The 16,203-nt window shown below is 48.1% G+C and overlaps 1 protein-coding gene across 1 annotated transcript in view; it reads left to right on the top strand.

Annotated features, from left to right (window-relative positions):
• The window catches only part of LOC140203669 (uncharacterized), a 93,835-nt gene extending 88,806 nt beyond the window's left edge, over positions 1 to 5,029 (top strand). The window contains exons 12-14 of the mRNA XM_072269717.1: positions 387 to 515; positions 3,039 to 3,113; positions 3,546 to 5,029. Of these exons, the coding sequence (XP_072125818.1) occupies positions 387 to 515; positions 3,039 to 3,113; positions 3,546 to 4,803 (1,462 nt within the window). The 3' untranslated portion in view covers positions 4,804 to 5,029. The remainder of the gene's footprint in view (positions 1 to 386; positions 516 to 3,038; positions 3,114 to 3,545) is intronic.
• Positions 5,030 to 16,203: the final 11,174 nt, after the last annotated feature.

The following is a 16,203-nucleotide window of genomic DNA, read 5'->3' on the forward strand; positions in this document are numbered from 1 at the left end:
ACCGTCTAGGAAGAGGAATGAACAGTCGACGTTTCGGGCTGAGACCCTTCACCATGCTGGTGAAGTGTTTTGGCCCGAAGCCTCAGATATTTTTTCCTCTGCGTAGACGCTGCCTGGCCTGCTGAGTTCCTCCAGCATCGTCTGTGTGTTATTACTCTACGTTTCCAGCATCTGCAGAACTCCTTGTGCTTTTGTTTTGCACTTGTAAGCGGGTAGAACTTCGACTTTTGACACAGGGAACGCCTGTTGATACTGAGTATAAAGTTTATGGGATATTGCTGCGTTAAAGAAGCTGCGGAGTTTTCCATTTAAAACCCTGGCTAGTTTTTGAAACATGGGGAACAAGCGCTTGCAGGCACTTTGAATGGTGCGTGACTTTTACCCAGAGGGGTCCGGGACTCCGAGCTCGCCGGTGGGGACTCATTGGTCAAATGCGCAGGCGTGAAGGTCCCCGATAGTTCCGGGAAAACGCGCATGCGCTCAGCGGATCAAGGGCGCTGGCGGATCGGCGGCAGGTAGGAACCCCTTCCCCACCGGGGGGGCAATTGCTGCGAGCTCCGGGCACGCCGCGGCCCCGCACTCCGGGACAGTCCCGGTCCTTTCCCCCTGCCTCAGCTCCGGGGATCTTACTGCTGGTGGGAGAAAGTGTTGCGCCATGTCTGCGGCGCCTGCCTCTCGCCGGGGCCGTGAGGAGGGAAGGGCATCGCCTTCCTCAGGCTTTGTGGGTGACACTACCAGCGCTTTGCCCGACAGTCCACGGGGAGAGTTTGGGAGCGCAGGCAGAGGGAATGGGAGACACTGCCGAGCTCCAGCTATGTAAACCCAAGGTTAGGAACGCGGAACAGAACTCAGGTTCCGAGTTAATCTCGAGAAGTGTTTTTCTATTAATAAAAATGTCACTTAGTGCTTATGAAAAAATCCTCTCAGCAGCGTTAGTTCCTCAGAAAATCGCCTTTGTTCTACCTCCTCTCGTTCTGGACCTTTTTACCCATAAGACCACAGAAGCAGAATTAGGCCATTCGGCCCGTTTAGTATGCTCTGTTATTCTATTATCCCACTCAACCCCATTCACCTTCCTTCTCCCCACAACCTTTAATGCCCTGACTAATCGACAGCCTTTCCACCTCCACTTTAAATATATCCAATATCTTGGGCACCACAACCGCCTGTGGCATTGAAGTCCACAGATTCACTACCCCCTTGATAAAGAAATTCCTCCTCTCCTCTGTTCTAAATGGGCGTTCCTCTATTCTGAGGCTGTGCCCTCTGGTCCCCGACCACCCCCCCCCCATCACTATAACAAACATCCTCTCCACATCCACTGTATCTAGACATTTCAATATTCAGTAGGCTTCAATAAGGCCTCCCTCATTCTTCTAAACTCCAGAGAGTACAGGCCCAGAGCCATCAAATGCTCCTCATACTAGAACCTTTTTCATTTTTGGAATCATTCTCGTGAACATCCTCGCCAATGCCAGCATATTTTTTCTTACACGGGGGCTCAAAACTGCTCGTAACGCTCCGTGCGGTCTGACCGATGCCTTATAAGGCCTCAGCATTACATCCTTGTTTTCCTGTTCTAGTCCTCCCGAAATGAATGCTAACATTGCATTTGCCTTCCTCACCACCAACTCAACCTTTCGGGAATCATGCACGAGAACTCACAATTCCCTTCGCACCACAAATTTTCTTAAAAAATTTCTCCCCATTTAGAAAATAGTCTACACCTTACTCCTTCTACCAAAGTACATGATCATACACTTCCCTACTGGCCTACATCTGCCAAATCTTTGCCCATTTCCCAATTAGTTATAAGTCCTAATGAAGACCACCTGCCCTTCCATTTATCTTCGAATCATCCGCAATCTTGGCCACAAAGTCAATTCCTTCATCCAAGTTACTGCCATATAACATGAAGAGCAACAGGCCCCAATACCGACCCCTGTGGACTACCACAGACAGCCAACCAGACAAGACCCCCCTTTATTCCCACTCTCAGTCAGCCAGTCTTCAATCCGTGCTGTTACTGTGAGAACGTGCCTTGCACCATTCTCTGTAGCTCTTGGCGATATCAGTATGGGCCCCCGCGGTAGTGTGGCAGCCAGCACAGGGTGTCGGAGTTCAGTTCTTATGCCGTCCAAGGAGTTTGTACATCCTCCCCGTGAACGCGTGGGTTTCCTCTGGGTGCTCTGGTTTCCTCCCAAAGACCAGTTAGTAGGTTAATTGGTCATTGTGAATTGTCCTGAGATTCGGCTCGGGTGGTTGCTGAATGGTGCGGCTCTTTGGGTTGGAAGGGCCTGATCACTAGGTAAATATAAATAATCAAAGACCTTTATGCTGGGTAACTAGGGAGCTGTGGCTTTCACGTTGCTGAAGTGCTGCCCCATTTTACATTGGCAACACAGCAGTGGAGACCGTGAGCCGTTTTGAACTCCAAGGAGTGACCGGCTCTCCCAGCCTCTCGTGGCCCCACAACACACCCTCCACGGTCAGGAAACGTCTCTGAGGAGGGCCGAGGCAGATGCCCATGTCCCTTTACGGACGCGCACTCATGCACAAGATATGGAGTAAGACAATCATGTCCGTTGGCTTTCCCATCAATGGCGGGGGAGGGGTCAGAACCTGAAGAGAGCTGGACCTTGCACGTCTATACTCAAGTCCTTCTACAGATGCTCATTAGAGAGCAGCCAAACACGTTGCGTCCCAGCGGGGTTCTGTATGTAGTCTCCAGGATCAGCTCTTTGTGGCTCTGTGGGACAGAGCCCAGAACTTGAAATAATACTGATGGATAGGGGCAAACTGAGCCAAGTCTCAGATTGATGACGGGCAGAAATGGCCCATTCTGATACGGACAATAAAACAGTCAGAGAATTTGATGTCAGTCTGATCTGTGCCCAGTTACAGTGCAAGTTGTTCCTCCAACTTGAGTTGAACCTCACGGTGATGGTGTGATGTCAGATCTCACCACAGACACTGAAATTATCTCATCACAAATGCTGTTCTTCACCCACTGATGTCTTTTGTAAATCTTTTTACAGGTTAGAGACGGCAAAGGATTTGGAACACAACAACGCTGCTGTGTCTGTCTGTCTGGATATTGAAGGAGTAACCAGGTATTTCCTTTGTAGCACCGATATATCAGATATATCGATCCTTGGAGATGACGATGTATCTCATCCCAGCTGGACCTGTGTTTTGTGTCTGAAAGGAAACGTTCTGTTTTAACTCAGTGAAATCCACTGGAACCGGGGTGCTGAGAACACACCAGCACTTGTTCACCAGAGATCAGTTCGTCAACTGCAATGATTTTACAAGGGATTCACTATGACTAACATCTGACTTGGTGAATTGTCAGACAATTGATAAGAGGGAGATACCATTCACCTGCTCTCAGTGTGGGAAGGGATTCTGTCACTCAGCCAACCTGCAGATAAACCAGTGAGTTCACACTAGGGAGAGGCCATTCACCTGCTCTGTGTGGGAGGGGATATACTCAGTCATCCAGCCTGAAGATACATCAGCCAGTTCACACCACAGTGAGAGAGTTCTCCATTTCCATCTGTGAGAAGTGATTCACTTGCTCAGCCCTCCTGCAGACACACTGGTGAGTTCACAAGGGAGAGACTGAACAGTTCTGTGTGTGGGAAGGGATTAGCTAATTCATCTCACGTGATGAGACACCAGCCAGATCACCCCGAGGAGAGGCCGTTCTCCTGCTCCGACTGTGGGAAGGCATTTGTTCGGTCGTCCGAATTACGGAAGCACCAGCGAGTTCACACCGGGGAGAGGCCGTACATCTGCTCCGAGTGTGGGAAGGGATTCACCCGGTCATCCAACCTGCAGGCACACCAGTCAGTTCACACTGGGGAGAGGCCATTCACCTGCTCAGACTGTGGGAAGGCGTTTATTCAGTCATCCGAACTGCGGAGACACCAGCGAGTTCACACAGGGGAGAGGCCGTACATCTGCTCTGAATGTGGGAAGGGATTCACCCGATCATCCTACCTACAGGCACACCGGTCAGTTCACACTGGGGAGAGGCCGTTCACCTGCTCAGACTGTGGGAAGGGATTCACTCAGTCGTCCCACCTGCAGAGACACCAGCAAGTTCATAGTGGGGAGAGGCCGTTTATCTGTTCCGTCTGTGGGAAGAGATTCACTCGCTCATCCGATCTGCTGACACATGAGCGATTTCACACTGGGGAGAGGCCATACATCTGCTCTGAGTGTGGGAAGGGATTCACTCGGTCATCTGATCTGCTGATACATCAGCGAGTTCACACTGTGGAGAGGCCGTTCACCTGCTCAGACTGTGGAAAGGCATTTACTCACCCATCTCACCTGCAGGCACACCAGCGAGTCCACACTGGGGAGAGGCAGTTTATCTGCTCTGTGTGTGGGAAGGGATTCACTCGGTCATCAGATCTGTTGACACACGAGCGATTTCACACTGGTGAGAGGCCGTACGTCTGCTCTGATTGTGGGAAGAGATTCACCCGGTCATCTGATCTGCTGACACACCAGCGAGTTCACACTGGGGAGAAGCCGTTCACCTGCTTGGACTGTGGGAAGGGATTCACTCAGTCATCTCAACTGAAGGTACACCAACGAGTTCACACTGGTGAGAAGCCGTTCACCTGCTCAGACTGTGGGAAGGGATTCACTCAGTCGTCCAGCCTGCAGACACACCAGCGAATTCACACAGGGGAGAGGCCGCTCACCTGTTCCGTGTGTGGGAAGGGATTCAATCACTCATCCAACCTTGTAAAGCACCGGCGTGTTCACGCTGGGGGAAAAACTTAATTCTGCTGCCTGCTGGATATTTAAACCTCACAGTGGCTGAACCCAGAGGCAAGTTCAAAAGTTACTGCTGGTGTCAAGCTCGGCAAAATGGTTCCTGCGACTCCTCACACCCCGTCTGCACCCTGGTCACTGGGCCTGGGAGCAGTTTCTCCCCTCTGACATCCACCTTTTATCAGACTGAGTTTAATATTCGGACCTGTTACCAATAAATCAGTTCTATTTTAAACTCTGTCCCAGGTACTTTGTGAATGCGCAACACACCCAGTGTACAGTTAGGAGCCAACACAGTCCACCTGGTCCCTGTCCGTGTTTCTGTTCCAGTGACATTTCTTTCACATCCAACCCTGCTGTTCACCTCTCACTCTCCAACTAGCCACCACTCTGTGGGCAAAGGTGTTTCCCTTGAATTCCCTGCGTGACCTTCTGCAGACTGAAGACTGCAGCTATATCTGATATCCCTCAAGTCTCTGGGCGGAGGAAGAATTGTTAACCTCCCTACCCCTGCTCTTTTCAACATTGTGGGTCACTTTTCACTACTTCCCAAGGGCTGCGTCTCCCGCATCCGGGTTGTTCGAACAAACCACTGTCCTCTAAACTTAACAGCAGAATGGGGAACCATTAGTCAGATGTCCAGTGGAGTGGGGTCAGAAACGAGACCTGGGTGAGCATGGGGCAGGGTTTGGGGCTCTGGACAGTGGTTGGGTAAGAACATATGATGAGGAGCAGGGAATCACAGTGGGGAAGGCGGGGTGGCAATGAATGAGAGAGTAGCTCATCGACAGAGAAAATAAACTCTGTCAGATTTAACTGCTCGGGGCACCATGTCAGCAAAGCGGTTAGCAGGACGCTATCACAGCTCAGAGTTTGGAGTTCATTTCCTACATCCTCTGTAAGAAAGTTCGTAGGTTCTTCTCATTTGACTGTAGCTTTCCTCCGGGTGCTCTGGTTTCCTCCTAAGACGTACAGGTTAGTAGGTTAATTGGTCACTGTGAATTGCCCTGGGGTTAAATCGGTGGGTTGCTGGGTCTGAATGGCCTGCCCCACACTGTATCTCTAAATAAAGATAAGTACAAGATTAGATTGACTTTGCCCATTGCCTGTTCACATTGAGTATATTGCTCAGAGGAGGTTGCTGTGTTCAACTGGAAACTTGAGTTCTCATAAAAATATTGAGCAGAGCCAGGTATTGTACACGCCCCCAATTGCGCCATTCTTACCCAGAAATCTCTGCAGTTCAGTAATCCCTGAATCTCCTTCGGTAATCGGCGGATCGGGAGCTCAGGGTGCCAAGGGTACAAGGTTGAGCCAAAAGGCACGCGTGCATCCAATGGAAGAGGGTTCCGGGCGATCGGTAGCGGGCAGTGCCAGGGTTCTGGCTGAGGTTTTCATTTGCACCCTGACTGAGGGGCAATTGCTGCAAGCTCTGGACACATCATGGCTCTGCACCCATATAGTTCCAATCCTGGTGCCCCACGGTTTACATAGGACCCTGGGGAATTTTCTGCTGATAAGCCAAGGTGCTGGAGCAACTTCAGGGGTGCATGCATAATCGCTGGAACTGAGAAACATAGGTTAGTCTCGGGCCTGTGGGCATTGTGGGGATGGAGGGAGCCACTCTCAGCGTGACCAGCACCTTACGTGCCCGTCCTCATGGAGAGTTTGGAAGGGCAGGCAGAGGGAATGGGTCCAGTTGGCCTCCCAGGCACAGCTGAGATCTTCCTATCTAAATCTAAGTATTTGGGACCCGGGCCAAAGGTATACCTATCAGCTTAGTTCAGAAGAAGAACTACTAATGTATCTTTCAGACAAGTAGATAAGCAACTTCTTGCCAATTGAAGTGGAACATTGAGGTCGGGTCCGATATCCAGACCCAGCTGATGTCCATACCTCGGTAGAAAATAAGAATGGTTCAGACTGACAACCAAGATAAAGTACTGGATCCAACTTAGAAACCATAGAAACTACAGCACAGAAACAGGCCCTTTGGCCCTTCTTGGCTGTGCCGAACCATTTTCTGCCTAGTCCCACTGACCTGCACACGGACCATATCCCTCCATACACCTCCCATCCATGTATCTGTCCAATTTATTCTTAAATGTTAAAAAAGAACCCGCATTTACCACCTCATCTGGCAGCTCATTCCATACTCCCACCACTCTCTGTGTGAAGAAGCCCCCCCTAATGTTCCCTTTAAACTTTTCCCCCTTCACCCTTAACCCATGTCCTTTGGTTTTTTTCTCCCCTTGCCTCAGCGGAAAAAGCCTGTTTGCATTCACTCTATTTATACCCATCATAATTTTATATACCTCTATCAAATCTCCCCTCATTTTTCTAGGCTCCAGGGAATAAAGTCCTAATCTATTCAACCTTTCTCTGTAACTGAGTTTCTCAAGTCCCGACAACATCCTTGTAAACCTTCTCTGCACTCTTTCAACCTTATTTATATCCTTCCTGTAATTTGGTGACCAAAACTGAACACAATACTCCAGATTCAGCCTCACCAGTGCCTTATACAACCTCATCATAACATTCCAGCTCTTATACTCAATACTTTGATTAATAAAGGCCAATGTACCAAAAGCTTTCTTTATGACCCTATCTACCTGTGACACCACTTTTAGGGAATTTTGTATCTGTATTCCCAGATCCCTCTGTTCTACTGCACTCCTCAGTGCCTTACCATTAACCCTGTATGTTCTACCTTGGTTTGTCCTTCCAACGTGCAATACCTCACACTTGTCTGTATTAAACTCCATCTGCCATTTTTCAGCCCATTTTTCCAGCTGGTTTAAGTCCCTCTGCAGGCTCTGAAAACCTCCCTCACTGTCTACTACACCTCCAATCTTTGTATCATCAGCAAATTTGCTGATCCAATTTACCCCATTATCATCCAGATCATTGATATAGATGACAAATAACAATGGACCCAGCATTGATCCCTGTGGCACACCACTAGTCACAGGCCTCCACTCTGAGAAGCAATTCTCTACTACCACTCTTCGGCTTCTTCCATTGAGCCAATGTCTAATCCAATTTACCACCTCTCTATGTATACCCAGCAACTGAATTTTCCTAACTAACCTTCTATGCGGGACCTTGTCAAAGGCCTTACTGAAGTCCATGTAGACAATATCCACTGCCTTCCCTTCATCCACTTTGCTGGTAACCTCCTCAAAAAACTCCAATAGATTGGTCAAACATGACCTACCACGCACAAAGCCATGTTGACTCTCCCTAATAAGTCCCTGTCTATCCAAATGCTTGTAGATTCCGTTTCTTAGTGCTCCCTCCTATAACTTACCTACTACTGATGTTAAACTTACCGGCCTATAATTTCCCGGATTACTTTTCGATCCTTATTTAAACAACGGAACAACATGAGCCACTCTCCAATCCTCCGGCACCTCACCCATAGACAGCGACATTTTAAATATTTCTGCCAGGGCCCCCGCAATTTCAATACTAGTCTCCTTCAAGGTCCGAGGGAACACCCTGTCAGGTCCTGGGGATTTATCCACTTTAATTTTCCTCAAGACAGCAAGCACCTCCTCCTTTTCAATCTGTACAGTTTCCATGATCTCACTACTTGATTCCCTTAATTCCATTGACTTCATGCCAGTTTCCTTAGTAAATACAGATGCAAATAACCTATTTAAGATCTCCCCCATTTCCTTTGGTTCCGCACATAGCTGACCACTCTGATCTTCAAGAGGACTAATTTTATCCCTTACAATCCTTTTGCTCTTAATATATCTGTAAAAGCTCTTTGGATTATCCTTCACTTTGACTGCCAAGGCAACCTCATGTCTTCTTTTAGCCCTCCTGATTTCTTTCTTAAGTATTTTCTTGCACTTCTTATACTCCTCAAGCACCTGATTTATCCCCTGTTTCCTATACATTTCATACAACTCCCTCTTCTTCTTTATCAGAGTTGCAATATCCCTTGAGAACCAATGTTCCTTATTCCTATTCACTTTGCCTTTAATCCTGACAGGAATATACAAACTCTGCACTCTCAAAATTTCTCCTTTGAAGACTTCCCACCAACCAATCACATCTTTGCCAGAGAACAACCTGTCCCAATCCACGCTTTTTTTTTAGATCCTTTCTCATTTCTTCAAATTTGGCCTTCTTCCAGTTCAGAACCTCAACCCTAGGACCAGATCTATCCTTGTCCATGATCAAGTTGAAACTAATGGTGTTATGATCACTGGAACCAAAGTGCTTCCCTACACAGACTTCTGTCACTTGTCCTAACTCGTTTCCTAACAGGAGATCCAATATTGCATCCCCTCTAGTTGGTCCCTCTGTATATTGATTTAGAAAACTTTCCTGAACACATTTTACAAACTCTAAACCATCTAGACCCCTAACAGTATAGGAGTCCCAATCAATATATGGAAAATTAAAATCCCCAGTGTGAACTCGAATTCACTTCCAGTGAATTAAAATGCCATTTAGAGCTGCATGGGAAAAACAAACTCCTTGCAACATTTTTGGTTCTTCAGTAAATCACTTTGATTTGTTGAACATCCTCTGGTTCTGCACCCTTCCGCCAAGCGAGACCATTGTTTCTTCTGTTCCGTCTGGGTGCATAACGCTAATGAACACCTCCATCTTAGATAACAAGTTACCTGTAGTATTCACACCACATAAATTCCTCACGTCAACCATCTCCAACACGAGAGTCCAATCTCCGACCCTTGGCGCTCATTGCCATTGCCATTCCTGACTTCACCACCGCCGGTTACCTCAGAATCACGGTGATCAGCAGGTCTCCCAGAGCAGCTGTGTACATACCGTGTGCTCCTAGTTGGGCAGTGGGACATGCCCAGGGTTGTAAAGCTACAATACACAGAGCCAAATGCATCAAATCACAGATAGCAGACAGGCGGGAGTAACCCATTACGATACAGGCAGGTAGACATTTAGGGTATTTGATGGTGAGTCCAGATGCCTGACCCGTGACCAGATGGAAGATCTGGGTCTGTTCTCCTAACTTGTGCAGAGCCTCACTGTAACAGTGTGAAGTCAGAGCTCACCTTAGAGACTGAAGCTATCTCACCTGCAGTGCTGTTCTTCGCCCAGTGCTGTGTTTTGTAAACATTTGATAGGGTAGGGATTTGTGAACAGCAATCTCAAACACGGCAGCACATCAGTTCTGTGATTGTCATTTCACCCAGCGCCTGAATATCATCGATCTTTGGTGGAGATGCTCGATAGATTGCACACCATTTATTGCGAGGAGGTTCTGCCATGTGTTCAGTGTAGGGGTGAGATTTGGATGAGCCAGCCTGGCGATGAACTGAGTACATTGCCTTCAAGTCATTGAAGGAGTGGCCAGGTATGTCCTTTGTAACACCAGCATAGCAGTTGTTAATCCTTGGAAGAGAAGGCATGTCTCATCCCAGCTAGAAACGTACATCAGAGTTGTGGTTGAAATGGAGTTTTCTTATTGAACCAGGACCCTGAAAGCAATCCTGCATATCTTCACTAGAGACTGGGCGCTCAACTGCTTGAAGTGTAGGCGGGATTCACCACATCATCTGAACTGACAGTGCACCACAGAGCTCATAGCGAGGAAAAATAATTCACCTGCTCTAAGTGTGGGAAGGGATTCATTCAGTCATCCAACCTGCAGACACACCAGTGAGTTCACTCTGGAGAGAGGCCGTTCATTTACTCTGTGTGTGAGAGCGGATATACTCAGTCATCCAGCCTGAAGATACGTCAGGGAGTTCACACTGGAGAGAGACCGTTCACCTGTTCTGAATGTGGGAAGGGATTCATTCAGTCGCCCAACCTGAAGACACATCAGAGAGTTCACACCGGAGAGAGCCTACACACCTGTTCAGTGTGTGGAATGGGCTACTGTCACAACAGAGTTCACACTGGAGAGAGGCCGCTCACCTGCTCAGACTGTGGGAAGGGATTCACTCAGTTATCCCACCTTGTGAGGCAACCGTAAGTTCACAGTGAGAGGCGGCAGACCTGTCCTGTGAGAGCAGAGCAGTCCGCTTGGTCATCCCACTTGCTGAAACACCAGCTAGCTCACACAGGGGAAGCAGTTTCAACAACTCTACGTTGAAATTTTAGCCATCACATTTGGAGTATCCATTTGCGATTTTAAGAGTGAGTGTTGTCAGATTCTGTAGTTATTCCTGTTGTTCATCACACCTGGGACTGAACCCTGGTCACTGGGCTTGGGAGGGGTTTGTTCTGATGACATTAGTCTCTAATTGGACCGGAGTTTAATATTGTGGATCTGTGATAAATACAACAGGGCTATTTTAATTCTTGTATTAAAGGCTCTTGATGATTTTGCAGCACACTCAATTTACAGTAGAGAGGCCATTCTGCCCCTCTGCTCCCTGCCAGTGATCCTGTCCCATCATACTATTGTGATGTTCTTTTCTCTCTCTCTCTGTTCACTCAGCTTTCCCTTCAATCCATCACTGTCGCTCCCCTCAGTCTGTCCCTGTAGTGACGGGTTACGAACGGTCACCTCTCTGGGTGAAGTGACCTCACCGATCACCTGGTCTCTGACAACTTGCGCTCGCTCTTCCTTCAAACTTTACTTACTTGTGCACCAAGACAACAGTCCAGTATCCGTCACAGAACTGTTCCGAAACTTCAGCTCAGAGTTGTCACTTTTATATGGGTATTGACCAACTGAAATCTGGTGCAGGTTCTAATCTCTCATTTACAAACATAGAATACCAATCATGATACATTCTTACAGGTGTTAATAACCAACACTAGGACATGATATTTACTCCTTTATTTGCAATTAATCTGGTTTAAAATGGCCAATTATACCTTCGTTTTAGTTAGAGTTATTGTCTAATGGGAAGTGTGTGCTTCTCACCCCTTCATCTCCTTTATCCTGCTTTGGTCTGCTCGTGTCCCCGGTGTCCGTGTTTACAAAGAGGGCATTTCTCCCAAGCACCTTGCTCAGTTTAGCTGCCGTCTATCTTAACCCTTGCCTTCCACACCCGCCACGGATGATTTTCCTGCAGACTGAAGACGGTGAGTTCCGATATTCCCTGCCACGGCCAAGGTAGGAAGGCAGGTGATGAAGTCAACTCTCATTTCCATCTCTTTTCGATGTCATACTTTATACTTCATTGTCGCCAAACAACTGATACCAGAACGTACAGTCATCACAGCGATATTTGATTCTGCGCTTCACACTCCCTGGATTACAGATCGATAGTAAATATTAAAAATTTAAATTATAGAAATAGAAAAGGGAAAGTAAGGTAGTGCAAAAAAAACCGAGAGGCAGGTCCGGATATTTGGAGGTTACGGCCCAGATCCGGGTCAGGATCCGTTCAGCAGTCTTATCACAGTTGGAAAGAAGCTGTTCCCAAACCTGGCCGTATGAGTCTTCAAGCTCCTGAACCTTCTCCCGGAGGGAAGAGGGACGAAAAGTGTGTTGGCTGAGTGGGTCGTGTCCTTGACTATCCTGGCAGCACTGCTCCGACAGCGTGCGGTGTAAAGTGAGTCCACGGACGGAAGATTGGTTTGTGTGATGTGCTGCACCGTGTTCATGATCTTCTGCAGCTTCTTTCGGTCTTGGACAGGACAACTTCCATACCAGGTTGTGATGCACCCTCGAAGAATGCTTTCTACGGTGCATCTATAAAAGTTAGTGAGGGTTTTAGAGGACAGGCCAAATTTCTTTAGTTTTCTCAGGAAGTAAAGGCGCTGGGGGGCCTTCTTGGCAGTGAACTCTGCTTGGTTGGACCAAGTCAGGTCATTTGTGATATTGACCCCGAGGAACTGAAAGCTTTTGACCTGTTCCACTTACGCACCACCGATGTAAATTGGGTTGTGCGGACCGCTACTCCTTCTGAAGTCAACAACCAATTCCTTCGTCTTGCTGACGTTGAGGGATAGGTTATTGTCTTTGCACCATGCCACCAAGTTCTTAATTTCCTCTCTGTACTCAAACTCATCATTACCTGAGATACGGCTACAATTGTTGTGTCATCAGCAAACTTATATATTGAGTTTGATGGAAGCTTGTATACACAATTATGGGTGTACAGTGAGTACAGCAGGGGGCTGAGTACACAGCCTTGTGGGGCACCGGCGCTCAGAGTGATTGTAGAGGAGAGCTTGTCCCCTATTTTGTCAGTTTCCACATGCTACAGATTCAGGTTTATTAACAGAGACAATTCATGAAATTTGTTGTTGTTTGGCAACAAAACCAAACACTGCTATGTCAGAAAAATAAATAACTAAATAGTGGAAAAGAGGAATATGGAGATATTGTTCATGGACCATTCATAAATCTGAGGCCGGGGAGGGGGGAGAGTGTTTCTGAACACTGGTTATGGGTCTTCAGGCTCCTGGACTTCCTCCCTGACGGCAGTAACGAGAACAGGACGTGTCCTGGGTGGTGAGGATCCTTAACGATGGAAGCTGCCTGCCGAGGTATTGCTTCCTGTTTGGGTTACTCAGTACAGGATTGTCGTCTTCAGCCCCGAGATGGGAAACATTAGGGGTCGGGAATCAGAGAGGGGTCAGTACAGGGTTGTGGAGGGGTTGGTGGGTTTGTACAGAGAGTCTGTAGTGATGAGGAGGGAATGGGAACCAGGAAAACGTGACGATGAATGAAACAGCATCAAGATCTGAATGATCCCCAGTGAAGCCTGTCCCATCCAAGGCCTTGGCTGATCTTCCACCTCATCAGTTGTCCCCAACACCACCACTCTCCAGTTAGATAATAGTGCGGCTTTTAACTTCTCTTACTGAATTACAAGACATGGTAGTTCCCCCACATTACTCCCCATCTCACAACCTCACTCAGCCAGTCTGTATCCTGTTGCCGAACCACAATACCGTCATCAGATTTCCTTCCACTGTGTCATCGGCAAACTTGGACACCTCCCACCTTGTTCCATCCTCCTGGTCATTGAACAGTGGCCACAGACCAACCCCTGCGGCACTCCAAAAGTCGCCTCCTTCTAGAACGAAAACAACCCACTTATTCCAGCATGCACAGGACACCAGAAGGAAAACGCCAGCGGGCCAGGTAACGTCTGTGGAGGCGACTGGGTAGTCGACATTTCTCCATCTGAAACGTCGACGGCCCATTCCCCCTCCTCACATGCCGCCTGCCCTGTTGAGTTCCTCCAGCGTTTTGCATTTTTGTCCCGGATTCCTGTGTCTGCAGTCTCCTGGGAATCTGTTCATTCGCTCTGTTTTCATGAAACATCTGTTTTCCAGTCCATTCTGACACTCTCTCCAGCATTGTCCCGGGTTGGAACCCTGTCAAATGCCTTTTGAAAATCTAACTACGTCTCAGCCACGAGTTCATCTGCATCAGCCTTTCCTGTCGCATCACCGTCATTCAGTTCCTTTTAATATCCAAACCCTAGTGACTGAGCACCCCTCCCTCTCCCTTCCCACTCCTCCTGCCCTCACAAAGGGCAACAGAGATTCGCCTCCCTCCACAGGAAAATAGTTTCTCCCCATCTCCGTCCTCATCGACCGACCTCCATACTCTGGCACAGTGAGCACGCATCTCCCTCTTCCGGGACAAATCACGCCACATCCAGCCTATCGAGCCCAGGGTGGATTCTCCATGAGATCTTTTCTCAGTCTCCTGAAATCCAGAGAGTACAGGCCCTGTCTGCTTAATCTCTCCCCACGGAGGTCAACCTCCCACCCCCACCCCAATTGTGCAAGGATCTGAGTGTGCAAAACTGTGTGCCGGAGCTCTGGCGTGTGCTCGACTTGAGTGTTCACAAGTGGTTGTGCATTTGCGTGTAGACGAGATTTCCACGCACGCGCCCATATGAATGTGCATATGCGTGTGATCTGTACAAGTGATTGCGAGCGTGTACGTGACTTTGGGAGAGTGAGCACGTGTGTGTGTGTGTGTGTGTGTGTGTGTGTGTGTGTGTGTATCACAAGTACTTGAGAGTGAGTTTGTGTCACACTGGGGCACACGGCTACGCCGGAGCTCTCACATCGTGTGAGGGGGTGTTACTCCTGAGCTTCTCCACGGAACCTGCTGCGTGGGTACACGAGTACCACCGCTGCTCTGTTGTGGCAGACGCCCCTCTTTGTGTTAACGGAGTTCCAGCGTATCCCGACCACTTCATTGGCCTTCACGTAATGAGTGTTTCTGGCGTTAGAATGTGTCCCTATTTAAATCAATAAAATGCTCACATTCTGCTGCCACTTGTACTCTGTTCCGTGTCAAAGTTCGGTATTCACGTGCGCTCTGTCCACTCTTACCTCCTCTACACTACAACTAGATGTCACGGGTTAAGGGTGAAAGGTAAAAAGTTTAAGGGGAACATGAAGGAAAACTTCTTCACTCAGAGAGTGGTGAGAGTGTGAACGAGCTGCTGTCGCAAGTGGTGCGTGCGAGCTCAACTTCAGCGTCTAAGAGAAGTCTGGATAGGTAGAGGGCTGCGGCGGCTATGGTCTCAGTGCAGGTCGATGGGAGTAGGTAGTTGAAATGTTTCAGCCGAGACTAGATGGGCTGAAGGGCCTGTATTTTTCCTTTTTTTCTTATTTATTTAATTTTAGAAAAGTGGGAAAAAAGAAAAATCCCATTAGGTGTTCAACCCCAGAGCCATGCGTCGTACATAAAGCTTCTAAAGATAAACATCAAACCGCCAGCAAAAAAAAAAGTACAAAGAAAAATTTACAATTAGATCGTGGAGAATCCATCAATTAACTCAAATGATAATAATGAGCAAATGAACCCCATCTTTTCTCAAAATCAAGGGCTTGTACTTTTCTATGACTTTATATTTCACAGCAGCAGATTAACCCACCAGCACACACTTCTTTGGGACATGGGAGAAAATGCAGAACTGTGTGAAACCACGGGGTCACAGGGAGAACGTGCAAACTCCACACACACACACACACACACACACACTCACACCCAGTGGAAGTCAGGATCGAACCCCGGTTGCCGGAGCTGTGAGACAGCTGTCCTAACCACTGAATCTCCACGCCACGCATCAGACCACGCACAGCAGCTCGCGTTACAGAGTGAAACCGCAATCGGTCCATATCGGAATGCTAACCATTTAAAATGGGTGGTTACCAAGGGTGTGGTAGCATTCCATCGGTCCTCCGGAGTGAAGCAATAAACAGAGGGGAAGGCGCATAGATGGGCAGGGAGAGGCATGCGCTCACACGAAGCGGGGGAGAGATCGATTAAGAAACCGGGAGAGACATAGAGAGGAATAAATCCACACAGAGGTACAGAAACAACTGAACATAAACAAGTAGAGACGTACAGAAAGAGAGAGAGGGGGAGAGAGATGCGCATTGATAAACAGGGAGAGAGACAATCTGACGCGCACACACACAGATAGAGAGAAATAGAGAGGACACGGGTGGGTCCTCGAACGGTTTACACAC

Source organism: Mobula birostris, chromosome 10 (genome assembly GCF_030028105.1).
Source record: "Mobula birostris isolate sMobBir1 chromosome 10, sMobBir1.hap1, whole genome shotgun sequence".
NCBI lineage: Eukaryota > Metazoa > Chordata > Chondrichthyes > Myliobatiformes > Myliobatidae > Mobula > Mobula birostris.